Source organism: Jaculus jaculus, chromosome 7 (genome assembly GCF_020740685.1).
Source record: "Jaculus jaculus isolate mJacJac1 chromosome 7, mJacJac1.mat.Y.cur, whole genome shotgun sequence".
NCBI lineage: Eukaryota > Metazoa > Chordata > Mammalia > Rodentia > Dipodidae > Jaculus > Jaculus jaculus.
In genome coordinates, this window is record NC_059108.1 from 84,438,533 (window position 1) to 84,452,458 (window position 13,926).

General features: G+C 43.9%; 1 protein-coding gene across 2 annotated transcripts in view; it reads right to left on the reverse strand.

Moving 5' to 3' along the window:
* Window positions 1-4,878: 4,878 nt before the first annotated feature.
* Window positions 4,879-13,926, reverse strand: part of LOC101605909 (E2F associated phosphoprotein) — a 32,465-nt gene continuing 23,417 nt past the window's right edge. Inside the window, exons 5-6 of one of the 2 annotated variants that reach the window (XM_004661863.2) lie at window positions 11,248-11,361; window positions 4,879-5,451 (exon numbers count right to left, since the gene is read on the reverse strand). In XM_004661863.2, coding sequence (XP_004661920.1) covers window positions 5,175-5,451; window positions 11,248-11,361 — 391 coding nt within the window. In that variant the 3' untranslated portion in view covers window positions 4,879-5,174. The remainder of the gene's footprint in view (window positions 5,452-11,247; window positions 11,362-13,926) is intronic. The other variant, XM_045154481.1, reaches the window with a different exon arrangement.

A 13,926-nucleotide genomic window follows, 5' to 3' on the forward strand; every position in this document is an offset into this window, starting at 1 on the left:
GAAAATGCTAATAAAAAATAAAAATAAAATAAAATAAAAAGAGAGAAAGAGAATGGGCGTGCCAGGGCCTCCAGCTGCTGCAAATGAACTCCACATGCATGCACCACCTTGTGCATCTGACTTACATGGGTCCTGGGGAATTGAACTGAGGTCCTTTGGCTTTACAGGCAAGCGCCTTAACTGCGAAGTTATTTCTCCAGCTCTCTTCAGGATTTTTTTGAAGTACTATCCTCCAAGAGGAATCACTGCTACAGCCCAGCTTTTGTTTTGATTGCCATCTACTTACAGGTGTGCGTGCATGGACGCACATGCCCTGTGCATAGGCAAGCAGAGGCCAGAGAAGACACTGGCTGTCCTCCTCTATCACTCTTCCACCTTACTTCCCTGAGACAGTCTTTCACTAAACCTGGAACTCCCTATTTTTCAGTTAGACTGGCCCTAGGGAGCCCCAGCGATCTTGTCTCCAGCCCCCCCATGCCTCCCTTTTATTGTGGGTGCTGGGGGTCAAAGTCCAGTCCTTGTGCTTGCTCAGCAGCAAGCACTCGTAGCCACTCTGAGCAACCTCCCAAGCTACAGTCCAGGTCTTTTTTCTTTGTTGTTTTAGTTTTTCTAGTGTTCGTGATGAAACTCAGTACCTCACATATCCTAGGCAATGTTCTACCACTGAGCTACATTCCTAGTACCGTTCTGTCTTTAACAGAGTGTATTCATATAGCCCAGACTAGCCTCAAGCTTGAAACGCAGCAAAGGCTGACCTTGATCCTCATGCTTCAGCCTCCCAAATGTTAGGATTACAGGCATACATCACTATAGCTGACATGTATTTTTATTGTACAAATGAGAAACTGATTTGCAAAGCATCAGTTAGATTGTCCAAGATTAGGTAGAGCCTGAGTCAAAACATATTTCCCTACTACTTTCCATTCTATCCCATCTGCTGTATTGAGTAACAAGTTTTCTAATGTTTTGGGTTTTTATTGTTTTTTTGTTTTTTTGTTTGATTTTCAAGGTAGGGTCTCACTCTAGCGCAGGCTGACCTGGAATTCACTATGTAGTCTGATGATGGCCTTGAACTCACAGCGATCTTCCTACATCTGCCTCCCAAGTGCTGGAATTAAAGGCGTGCACCACCATGCCTGGCCTAAGTTTTCTAATGTTTTTGGAAATAGGCTACATTGTTATTCTTTTAAAAGGAAAGTGCTGGGGGGAGGGAGTGGAGATAGTTTAGTAGATCAGAGCATTAGTTGTGCAAGAATGAGGACCTGAATTTGAGTCCTAGCACCCACATAAAAAAGCTGAGTTCCTTGCTGCACATAATGGTGCACACCTTGCCTTTGATCCCAGCACTTAGGAGGCAGAGGTAGGCAGACCAGACCGCTGTGAGTCCAAAGCCATCCTGGGATTACAGAATGAGTGCCAGGTCAGCCTGGGCTAGAGTGAGACCCTACCTCAAAAAACAAACACACACACACACAAAAAAAAAACCTGGGTATGGCTGCACATGACTTATGACTTTAACCAAAGCACTGAGGAAGGCAGACACAGGATACATTGGAACTCACTGTTCAGCCAATCTTGTCAAAAACTGACAAGCTCCAGGTTCAGTGAGAATCTGTCTCAAGGAAGTAAGGCAGAAGAGCAATAGAGAACACCCAGTGTTTACTCCTGGCCTCCCCATGCATGCACATGAGGCATGTGCATCTGTACATCAACACACATTCACCACACATAGCCAAAAGCAAACAAAAGCCAGGCATAGTGGCACACACCTTTAATCCCAGCACTTGGGAGGCAGAGGTTGGTGAGTTCGAGGCCAGCCTGGGACTACATAGTGAATTCCCGGTCAGCCTGAGTTACAGCAAGACCTTACCTTAAAAAAAGGGGGGGGGGAGCTAGAGACATGGCTTAGTGGTTAAGCGCTTGCCTGTGATGCCTAAGGACCCTGGTTCCAGGCTCGATTCCCCAGGACCCATGATAGCCAGAGGCACAAGGGGGCGCATGTGTCTGGAGTTCCTTTGTAGTGGCTGGAGGCCCTGGCACTCCCATTCTCTCTCTCTCTCTCTCTCTCTCTCTCTCTATCATTCTCAAATAAATAAATAAAAATAGACCAAAAAAAATTTTTTAATCTAAATAAGCAGCTGAAAAGATATCTCAGTGGTTTAAGGTGCTTGCTTACAAAGCCTACAGGCCCAGGGTCTAGGTCCAATTTCCTAGTACCCACATAAAACCAGATGTACAAAATGGGACATTCATCTGGAGTTTGTTTGCAATGGCAAGGGGCCCTGGTGTGCCCATTCTCTCTCAAAATTAAAAAACAAATTCTTTAGGGCTGGAGAGATGGCTTAGCAGTTAAGTCCTTGCCTGTGAAGCCTAAGGACCCCGGTTCAAGACTCCATTCCCCAGGTCCCAGGAAAGCCAGAGGCACAAGGGGGCACATGCATCTGGAGTTCATTTGCAGTGGCTGACGTCCCTGGCACACTCATTCTCTATCTGCCTGCCTCTCTATTGCTCTCAAATAAATAAAAATAAACAAGAAAATTAAAAAATTTTTTTAATTAATCTGAACAAAAAAATAAGGGCTGGAGAGGTGGCCTAGTGCTTAAAGCTGCAAAGCCTAAGGGCCCAGGTTCGATTGTCCAGATCCCATGTAAGCCAAATGCACATGGCAGCAGATGGGTCTGAAGTTTATTTGCAGTGGTTAGAGGCCCTGGTGCAGCCATTCTCTCCCTCTCTCTTTCTCTACCCCTCTGTCTCTAATAAATAAATAAATAAGGAAAATATATGATGCCTACAATACTCTCCCCAAGCTTCTATTAATTATCTTCCTATTATTCACACCTTATTTTATTATTATTATTACTATTATATACAACTTATTTTTTAATTATTTTTTAAATATATATATATATTGAGAGTGAAAGGCAGAGTGAGAATAGGCTTGCCAGGGCCTTTCACTTGCGCCCCCTTGTGGACATGTGTGCATTGCATGCTTGAATTGCTTGCATCTGGCTATATGGTGGGATCTGAAAGATTGGAGCAGGAGCTCTTAGGCTTTAAAGGCATGCGCCCTAACTGCTAACTCCAGCCCTATACACCCCTATACACACCTTTTTAAAGACAGCAGAAGAGACAAATGGTAGGCACAAAAAGTAACAATAGGATGTTTTTATTCTTTATTTGAGAGAGAAAGAGAATGGGCACTGCAAATAAACTCCAGATGCATGTGTCCCCTTGTGCATCTGGCTTACGTGAGTACTGGAGAATCGAACCTGGGTTTTTTGACTTCATAGGCAAGCGCCTTAACCACTAACCATCTCTCTAGCCTGACATTAGGAGTTTTAAAGTTTGGTTAGAGGAGAGGCTGCTGTCCCTTAAGCATGAATTTCCATTTTAAAATGTACACTTAGGGCTGGAGAGATGGCTTGGCAGTTAAATGCTTGCCTGTGAAGCCTAAGGACCCCAGTTTGAGGCTCAACTCCCCAGGACCCACGTTAGCCAGAAGCACAAGGGGGCGCATGCCTCTGGAGTTCGCTTACAGTGGCTGGAAGCCCCGGCACGCCCGCGCTTGCTTGCTCGCTCTCTCGCGCTCTCTCTCTGCCTCTTTGTTTGTTGCTCTCAAATAAATAAATAAATAAATAATTTTTTTTAAAGTACACTTAAAGCTGGACATGGTGGTGCCCACCTTTAGTCCCAGCACTTGGGAGGTTAAGGTAGGAGGATCATCGTGAGTTCAAAGCCAGCCTGAGGCTAAAGAGTGAGTTCCAGGTCAGCCTGGGCTAGAGTGAGATCCTGCCTCAAACCTACCTCTTCCAAAAAAAACAAGTATACTCACGAATGGGAAGGTGAGTGATAATGAAACATGTTATCTTCTATGCTAACTAAAAATTAATAATAAAATATATAGATGTGCTTAGAATACTAGTAAGTGCAACCATTTTGTGGGAAAGGCTTGCATTACTCAAGGTATCAGATAATATCAACTCCATGTAATTGCTTCAGTTGCTAAATGCTGACTCCATCCTGTGATGGGGAGGACTTATCTTAACAAAAACAACACAGAAGTCAGGAGTTTGTAGTTTCATAATGCAAAGATATACACAAAATAATAACACTCAAGTAACACTCAGTGCTATGGTTTGAATGTAGATGGTCCACAAACACAATCACGCATTGGAGGCTTAGTCTTCAGTGTGGCAATGGCAGAGAAGATAGAATCTTAAGAGGTGGGGCCTAGTTGCAGATAACTGAGGTACTGCCCTTGGAAGGGATATAATTCTCCAGGGACTCCAATGAGTTCCCTTAAATGAGTTATTATGGGCTGGAGAGATGGCTCAGCAGTTAAGAGCACTTCCTGTGCACAAATGAGAGCCTGAGAGACCTCTCCAGTTCAATCCCCAGGACCCACATAAATAGCTGGGCATGGCCACACACATCTGTAAACCCAGTCCTGTGGTGAGCAGAGAATCACTCGGGCTCATGAAAAAACGGTGAGCTCCAAGATCACTAAGAGACTCCAGGTGGAGGAAGAACAGGCGGAAAAGCAACAGAGGGCGACACCTGAAGGTCCCCTCCAGCCAACAGGTGATCACACCCAGCCACAGGCAAGCACATGGGGCACCACGTGGGCACAACATGTGTGCACAAAGTAATTAAAGCCTAACCCCTGGATCCAGCTTTGGCTTCCCCTGTTACCATGAGAGCATTCCCTCTTGCATATGCCCTCACCATATGCCATCTACTATGAGGGGACACTGCCAAGGACACTCTCAGAAGGCCAAGCAGAGCCACCCAAATCATAAGCTAAGTAATTTATAAAGTACCCAACCTCTAGTATTGTTATAGCAAAGGAAACTGGACAAAAAAACTCAGAAACAAGGATTACTCATAACTTCAGAACCTTTTATTTCTAAAGAGCTTTAATAAAAAGCCCCAAAGATCACAAATGTCCATCAAAAATGGAATGAATAATGAGTGCATCAGTATTCATGAGAAAACTAAACAGAAATAATGAGAGGGGGAATGGAGACAAAAGCTGACAACCATTCTCCTCAAAAAGATCAAATATTGCTTTAATAACTCAATGTGACTAATGACATGAATACAGGCCAGAAGAAAGTAACCGTCCACATTATATACAGTCCTGGGCAACTAATTACCATCACCAGGTTCGCTGTTTAAGAATGACTCGCCAAAACGTTGAAGAAGTGAAAGACTTCATCCTTGTCATAGACTGCCACTTCAGTGGAACATTCTGTGCACATGACTGGGTGATAGATTTCTTCCACTTCTGTCTCAGCCTGTTGTGAAGGAGGTTCCTGACTAGATTTCATCTTCTTATATACTCGCCTTTTCTTCCTGCTCGCTGGGTTTTTGTATCGGAGAATCTCTTCTTTGTTGACAGAACAATTCATCACAAACATTGCTCTATACTGAGTTTTGTAGGATTCATGTCTAAAGGAAAATGACAAGAATATTGATTGTTTTAGATAAAATTTGAGATCCAAAAAATTAGCCAGGCATGGTAACACATGCTTTTAATCCCAGCACTCTGGAGACAGAGAATGAAGGATCACTCTGAGTTTGAGGCCAGCCTGAGACTATGAATTCCAGGTTAGCCTGGGCTAGAGATAGACCCTAACTTGAAAACACAAACAAAAAATCACTAAAATGCATACCAAAATAAATATATGGGGACAAAACAGCAAATTTAAATAAATTTGAAAGGGCTGTTGTAAAAATAAAACTTGTCATTCATTAATTATTTTTTATTTATTTATTTTCTTTTTTGATTTTTCAAGGCAGGGTTTCACTCTATAGCCCCAGGTTAACCTTGAATTCATGGTGATCCTCCTAGCTCAACCTTCCTGGCGTTGGGAATAAAGCCATGTGCCACCACACCCAGCTCCATTTATTTATATTTATTTATTTACGTAAGAAAGAGAGCCGGGCGTGGTGGCGCACGCCTTTAATCCCAGCACTCGGGAGGCAGAGGTAGGAGGATCGCCGTGAGTTCGAGGCCACCCTGAGACTACATAGTGAATTCCAGGTCAGCCTGAGCCAGAGTGAGACCCTACCTCGAAAAACCAAAAAAAAAAAAAAGAGAGAGAGAGAATGGGTGGGCCAGAGCCTCCAGCCACTGCAAACACCAGACACATGCACCACCTTGCGCATCTGGCTTACAAGGGTCCTGGGGAATTGAACCAAGGTCCTTTGGCTTTGCAGGTAAATGCCTTAACCACTAAGCCATCTCTCCAGCCCCATTTACTTATTTTTGAGACAGAGTAGTCCAAGCTAACCTGGAGTTCATAATCCTCCACCTCAACATCGCAAGTGCTGGGATTACAGGCATATACCACCAGATCCAACAGAGAGGGAGAGGGAGAGAAAGAGAAAGAGACTAACTTGCAAGAGAGTTTCATATAGTCCAGGGTGGCCTCAAACTCATTAAGTAGCTGAGGATGACCTTGAACTTCTGGGTTTTTAAAAATATTTTGTTTATTCGAAAAAGAGAGAGAGGCAGATAGAGAACGGGCATGCTAGGGCCTGTAGCCACTGCAAATGAACTTCAGACACATGCTACATTATGAATCTTGGCTTACATGAGTACTAGAAAATGGAACGTGGGTCCTTAAGGGCTTCTGCTAACTCATCTCTCCAGCCCCTGAACTTCTGTTTTTCCTGCTTCTACCTCCCAAGTACTAGGATTACAGGTGTGTGCCACTACACCACTTATAAAATGTTAAGAATCAAACCCAAGGCTTTGTGCATGCTATGTTGAACACTCTACCAATTGAACTACATCCCAACCCAGAAATATTTTTTCAGAAATGTCTTTTAAATCGGGTGCATACCTTTAATCCCAGCACTTGGAAGGCCAAGGTAGGAGGATCACCATGAGTTCAAGGCTGCCCTGAGACTACATGGTGAATTTCAGGTCAGCACAGACAGGACACCATGTATAGACCCTACTTCAAAAAACAAACAAACAAAAAGGTGCTTGCTTATTTGCACTTGTATGTGCATGTGTAGTAGGATGTACTATTTTTTGCATGTGGATAACATGGGAAGCTTGGGAACTGAACTCAGGCAACAGGCTTTGTAAGCAGGAGCCTTTAAGCACTGAGCCAGCTCTTCTCAGCCCCTGAAATGTTGTTTAATGTGCTCTTTTTTTCTATTGCTTTAAAAATAGCCTTTAAGGGCTAAGGAGATGGCTTAGTGGTTGAGGCACATGCTTGTGAAGCCTAAGGACGCAGCTTTGATTTTCCAAGTCCCATGCAAGCCAGATGCACATGGTGGCACATGTGTCTGTAGTTTGTTTGCAGTGGCTAGAGGCCCTGGCATGCCCATCCTCACACACACTCTCTTCCACCACCACCCCCGTCTCTAACAAATAAATAAAAGTTAATCTTAAAAAAAAAATAGCCTTTAGAAACATTCAATCTTTTTTTTTTTTTTTTTTTTTTTTTTGAGGTAGGGTCTCACTCTAGCTCAGGCTGACCTGGAATTCACTATGTACTCTTAGGGTGGCCTTGAACTCATGGCAATCCTACCCCAGTCTCCCAAGTGCTGGGATTAAAAGTGTGCACCACCATGCCCGGTTCTTTTTTTTTTTTTAAAAGGAATAAAAATATAACTTTAGGGCTAGAGAGATGGCTTAGCTGTCAAATGCTTGCCTGTGAAGCCTAAGGACCCCGGTTCGAGGCTGGATTCTCCAGGACCCACGTTAGCAAGATGCACAAGGGGTACACACGTCTGGAGTTCGTTTGCAGTGGCTGGAGGCCCTGGCGTGCCCATTCTCCCTCTCTCTCTGCCTCTTTCTCACTCTGTCTGTTGCTCTCAAATAAATAAATGAAAAATAATAAAAAATAATAACTTTAAAAAAAATAGCCTTTAACCTCCTGGAGGTCCCCATCCACGTTTTTCTTTTTATATTTTACTTATTTAAGAGAGAGATAGGGAGAAGAGAAACAGAGAATGGGTGCACCACAGCCTCCAGCCGCTGCAAACTTCCAGATGCATGCAACACTAAACAGAAGTACTGGTAAAATTAATCCAAGTCACTAGGCTTTGCAGATAAGCATCTTAACCACTGAGCCATTTCTCCAGCCCCACATTTTTCTTTATAAAACATTTTTTTCTTTTATTTTTGTTTTTGTTTTTCAAGGAAGGATCTTGCTCTAGCCCAGGCTGACCTGGAATTCACTCAGTAGTCTCAGGGTAGCCTTGACTGAACTCACAGTGATTCTTCTACCTCTGCCTCCCAAGTGCTGGAATTAAAGGCATGCACCATCACTCCTGGCTCTCTTTATAGAACTTTTTGTTTTTTGGTTTTTCGAGGTAGGGTCTCATTCTAGCTCAGGCTGACCTGGAATTCACTACGTAGTCTCAGGGTGGCCTCGAACTCTCAGCAACCCTCCTACCTCTGCCTCCCAAGTGAAAATTTTTTAAATGTTTTTATCTATTTGACAGAGACAAAGAGAAAGAGGCAGAGAGAGAGACTAAGTATGGGCACTCCAGGGTCTCCCTCTACGGCAAACAAACTCCAGATGCATGTGCCACTTTGTGTGTCTGGTTTACATGGATACTGAGGAAACCAAGCCCAGGCTGTCAGGCTTTGCAAGCAAGCATCTTTAATCGTTGAGCCATCTCCCAGCCCTCATATAAATAAAAATATTTTGAAAAAATAAAATCAAGCCAGGAGTGGCGGCTCACACCTTTTATCCTAGCACTTGTTTGGCAGAGGTAGGAGTATCACCGTGAGTTTTAGGCCACCCTCAAACTACATAGTGAGTTCCAAGTCAGCCTGGGCTAGAGTGAGACCCCACCTCAAAAACCAAAAAAAAAAAAAAAAAAAAAAAGATAGAGAGAGTTAGAAGGATATCTTAGTGATTAAGGCGCTTGCCTGCAAAGCCAAAGGACCCAGGTTCGATTCCCCAGGACCCATGCAAGCCAGACATACATGCGTCTAGAGTTCATTTGCAGAGGCCTGGTACACCCATTCCTCCCCCCGCCCCCGTCAAGTAAATAAATAAACATCATTAAAAAGGAAAGAAAATCAAATAGACAGAGGGATGGCTTTTCCATTAAGGCGTTTGCCTACAAAGCCAAAGGACCCAGGTTCGATTCCCCAGGACGCAAGTTAGCCAGATGCACAAGGGGGCACACGCATCTAGAGTTTGCAGTGGCTGGAGGCCCTGGTGCGCCCATTCTCTCTCTCCCCCTCTTTCTCTAACAAATAAATTAAAATATTAAAAATGAAAGAAAGGAAGAGAAAACAAAAGAAAAGAAAATCAACCAGAAGCCAGGCATAGTGGCACACACCTGTAATCCCAGCACTCGGGAGGCAGAGGTAGGAGGATCACTGTAACTTTGAGGCTACCCTGAGACTACATAGTGAATTCCAGGTCAGCCTGGGCTAGAGTGAGACCCTACCTCGAAAAAAATAAAATAAAAAGTCAGCCAGGCGTAGTGGTGTACACCTTTAATCCCAGTCCTGAGGAGGCAGAGGTAGGAGGATCATTCTAAGTTTGTGGCTATCCTGAGACTACATAGTGAATTCCAGGTAAGCCTGAGCTAGACTGAAATCCTACCTTGAAAAACCAAAAATAAATAAATAAATAAATAAATAAATAAAATCAGACTGGGCTAGAGCATGACACTACCTCAAAAAAAAAAAAAAAAGAAAGAAAGAAAGAAAGAAAAGGAAAGGAAAGGAAAGAAAAGGAACAAAGAAAGAAAAAGTAAAGTAAAATCAGAAATAGTCCTTTGTCTTGAATTATGTGAGTTCTGAATTGGCCTTGAATTTGAAGCAATTCTCTTGCCTCAGCCTCTGGCTCAACCTTGCAAGGGCTGTGTACCACCATGCCAGGAGAGGTTTGAATTATAATTAGCCACTACAAATGTTGTTTCACTTTAATTCTACTGCATTAGAACCCGGCATTAGTATGGAACACAATTATCCACTATTAGATCATGAAGTGTAGAAAGTTTGTGTTTTGGTTAAACTGGAAGAGAAAAAACACATATGTACAAAGCCATTTCCTTCATTTCATAAACTAGAATGCATAAATTTATTTTTGCCAAGAATCAGAAACATCGAGCCGGGAGTGGTGGCGCATGCCTTTAATCCCAGCACTCGGGAGGCAGAAGTAGGAGGACTGCCTTGAGTTCGAGGCCACCCTGAGACTCCACAGTGAATTCCAGGTCAAAAAAAAAAAAAAAGAATCAGAAACATCAAGCTAGCTGGGCATGGTGGCAGCCTATCCCTGTAATTCCAGCACTTGGAGGTGGAGGCAGGAGAACTGTGAGTATGCAGGACAGTTTGGGCTACACAGTAGGATTCTATGTCCAGAAATAGAAAACAAAAAAAGTAGGCAGGCATGTGACATACACCTTTAATCAGCACTGAGAAGGCTGAGGAAGGAGGACTACTATGAGTTCCAAGACCACTGGGGATACAGAGAGACCCTAACTCGGGGGCAGGGGGGAAGCTATTTCTGATTTAAGCCAAGTTCCAGGGGGCTGACCCAGTGGAAAAGTGCTTGCTTGCAAAGCCTACCAGCCAGCCAACACACATATACAGCCACATGCATCTGTGATCCCAACACACCTACTACAACGGGAGGCAGGGCCAGGAAAATCCAAAGCTCACAGGCCAACTACTCTGAGGTTTCTTTGCATCCTGGCAGTTCATTTGCAGCAGCAAGAGAGCCTGTCTCAAAGGTGGAACACAGGCACTTGACTTGTCCTCTCACCTCCACGCATGAGCTGTGGCATGCCTACACACACACAGACACACACACATGCACACATGTCACTTCTGACTTAAACAAAGGAGGACCAGGCACCCAGGAAGGACATGCCTCAGTGGGTAAGAGCACTTGCTGTATAACCATGAGGACCTGAGTTTGATGACTACACCAACATAAAAACCCAGGCATGGCCACACATGCCTGCAACGCCAGGTGATGGGCAGAGAGACAGAACTGTGGGGCTCTCTGGTCAGCCAGGCTAACCAAAAACAGGGAGCTCCAGGTTCAACAGACTCTCAAGGAAACAAGCCAGAAGAGAGACAGAGGAAGATAACTAAACTCCTTTGCCCTCATCTGTGTACACACATCACATGCAATCACCACATGCACACATACACCACATACTCACCACACACACAGAAAGAAACAACAAATTATTTTTTGTTTTGTTTTGTTTTAGGGGTGTGTAGTGTGTATGTTACCCATTAATTATTACCTTTGGCAATCAAGACACAATGTAGTCATACAGGCAGGGCAATTCAAGACAGCATCACTATTTGGAACAGGCTGTTGTCGTTGGCATGGCCTCTGTAATCCAAATCCATGATAACTAGAACAGAAAAAAATACATTAATCAAACAAATCTTGGAAAGCTGAAAATGGTGGCACATGCCTTTAATTCCAGCATTTGAGAGACAAAGGTAGGAGGAGTGCCATGAGTTTGAGGCTGCCTTGAACCTACATAGTAAACTCCAGGTCAGCCAGGGGTAGAGGGAGACCTTACTTTGAAAAACCAAAAATAGCCAGACATGGTAGCACACATCTTTAATCCCAGCACTTGGGAGGCAGAGGTAGGAGAATCACCATGAGTTTGAGGCCACCCTGAGACTGCATAGTAAATTCCAGGTCAGCCTGAGCTAGAGTGAGACCCTAACTCAAAAAACTAAAAATAAGTAAGTAAATAAATAAAAGAGGAAGTTGGGCAGGGTGGCATAATCCAAGCACTTGGGAGACAAAGACAGGATGATTGCTGTGAGTTCAAGGCCACCCTGACAATACATAGTGAATTCTAGGTCAGCCTGAGCTAGAGTGAAACACTACCTAAAAAAAAAACAGAGCTGGAGAGATGGCTTAGCGGTTAAGTGCTTGCCTATGAAGCCTAAGGACCCTGGTTCAAGGCTCGATTCTCCAGGACCCACGTTAGCCAGATGCACAAGGGGCACATGCATCTGGAGTTCGTTTGCAGTTGCTGGAGGCCCTGCCGTGCCCATTCTCTCTCTCTCTCTGTCTGTCGCTCTCAAATAAATAAGTAAAAATAAACAAACAAAAACAACAACAAAAAAAAAAAACAATAAGGGCTGGGCGTGGTGACTCACCTTTAATCTCAGCACTTGGGAGACAAGAGGTAGGTAATGCAGTGAGTCCAAGGCCAGCCTGAAGCTACACAATGAATTCCAAGTCAGCCTGGACTAAAGTGAGACCCTACCTCAAAAAGCCAAAAAAGTAGGGCTGGAGAGATGGCTTAGCGGTTAAGCGCTTACCTGTGACGCCTAAGGACCCTGTTCAAGGCTCGATTCCCCAGGACCCACTTAGCCAGATGCACAAGGGGGTTCGTTTGCAGTGGCTGGAGGCCCTGGCGCGCCCATTCTCTCCCCCTCCCTATTTCTCCCTGTCTGTCACTCTCAAATAAATAAATAAAAATAAACAAAAAAATTTTAAAAAACAAAACCAAAAAAAAATTATTACTACTACTAATAATAATAAAACTGGGGCTAGAGAGGAGGGTTAGTGGTTAAGGTACTTGAGGACCCAGGTTTGATTTCCCAGCACAGACATAAGCTACATGCACACAGTGGCATGCATTTGAGTTCATTTGCAATGGCTAAAGGCTTTGGTACACCCATTCTCATTCTCTCTCTCTCTCTCTCTCTCTCTCTCTCTCTCTCAATCCTTCCCTCCCTCCCTCTTCCTCTCAAATAAATAAATAAATAAATAAAGCCAGGCATGGTGACGTACATCTTTAATCCCAGCACTTGGAGGCAAAGGTAGATGGATGGCTGTGAGCTCAAGGGCGCTCTAAGAATACATACTGAATTTCAGATCAGCCTGGGCTAGCGTGAGACCCTACCTCAAAAAAATAAATAAAATAAAATAATGGCCGACTATGGTGGTGCACACCTTTAATTGTAACACTTGGGAGGCAGAGGTAGGAGGACCACCATGTTTTCGAGGGCACCTTGAGAATACGTAAGTGAATTCCAGGCCAGCTTGGACTGCAGTGATACCCTACCTCAAAAACAAAAAAAAAAAATTTTTTTAATGTATAGTTTACTAATTTTAAAACATAGCAAAGCTACATCGAAAAAATAAGAAGTGTGCCGGGCGTGGTGTCGGGCGTGGTGGCGCACACCTTTAATCCCAGCACTTGGGAGGCAAAGGTAGGAGGATCGCTGTGAGTTCAAGGCCACCCTGAGACTACAGAGTGAATTCCAGGTCAGCCTGGGCAAGAGTGAGACCCTACCTCAAAAGAAAAGAAAAAAGAAGTGAAGGGTTAATAGAGTTCCCTGAAAACTAGAGGGAACTAAAAGGTTAATAACTCCCTAAAACTATCAGGTAATAAAGAAATTACAGACATGCAGCCCTCACAGGCTACTCCGGATTGACAAAACTTCTCTTAAATCAGAAAACCTTGAGGGAACAGAAACCATCTGGTGGGATATCCTCCCTAGACAATTTGGCTAAAAAAGTTTATTCTGAGCAAGGACACAACTACAGTTCTTTATCTACTTCCTTTGGACCTGTAGCTGTTACAGTCTGTTTTTCTTAGGATCCTTTTTTTTTTTTTCTTTGTTTTTCAAGGTAAGGTTTCACTTTAGCTCAGGCTGACCTGGAAGTTACTATGTAGTCTCAGGGTAGCCTCGAATTCACAGCAATCCTACCTCGGCCTCCCAAGTGCTGGGATTAAAGGCTTGTGCCACCACATCCAGCTAGGCTCCACCTTATAAGCTTGCACCCCAGCCTGGCCCAGTGCTTCAGCCTTCATCCTGCAGGAAGGTTGCTGCCCTTGCTGTTTCTTTCAATAAACAGTCTGCCTGTAGAGATCAAGTCTGGTGTTCTCTTTTGCTTTTCTCTTATACTTTCCTTACAGTAAGTAAATCCTGAACATGTAGATTGT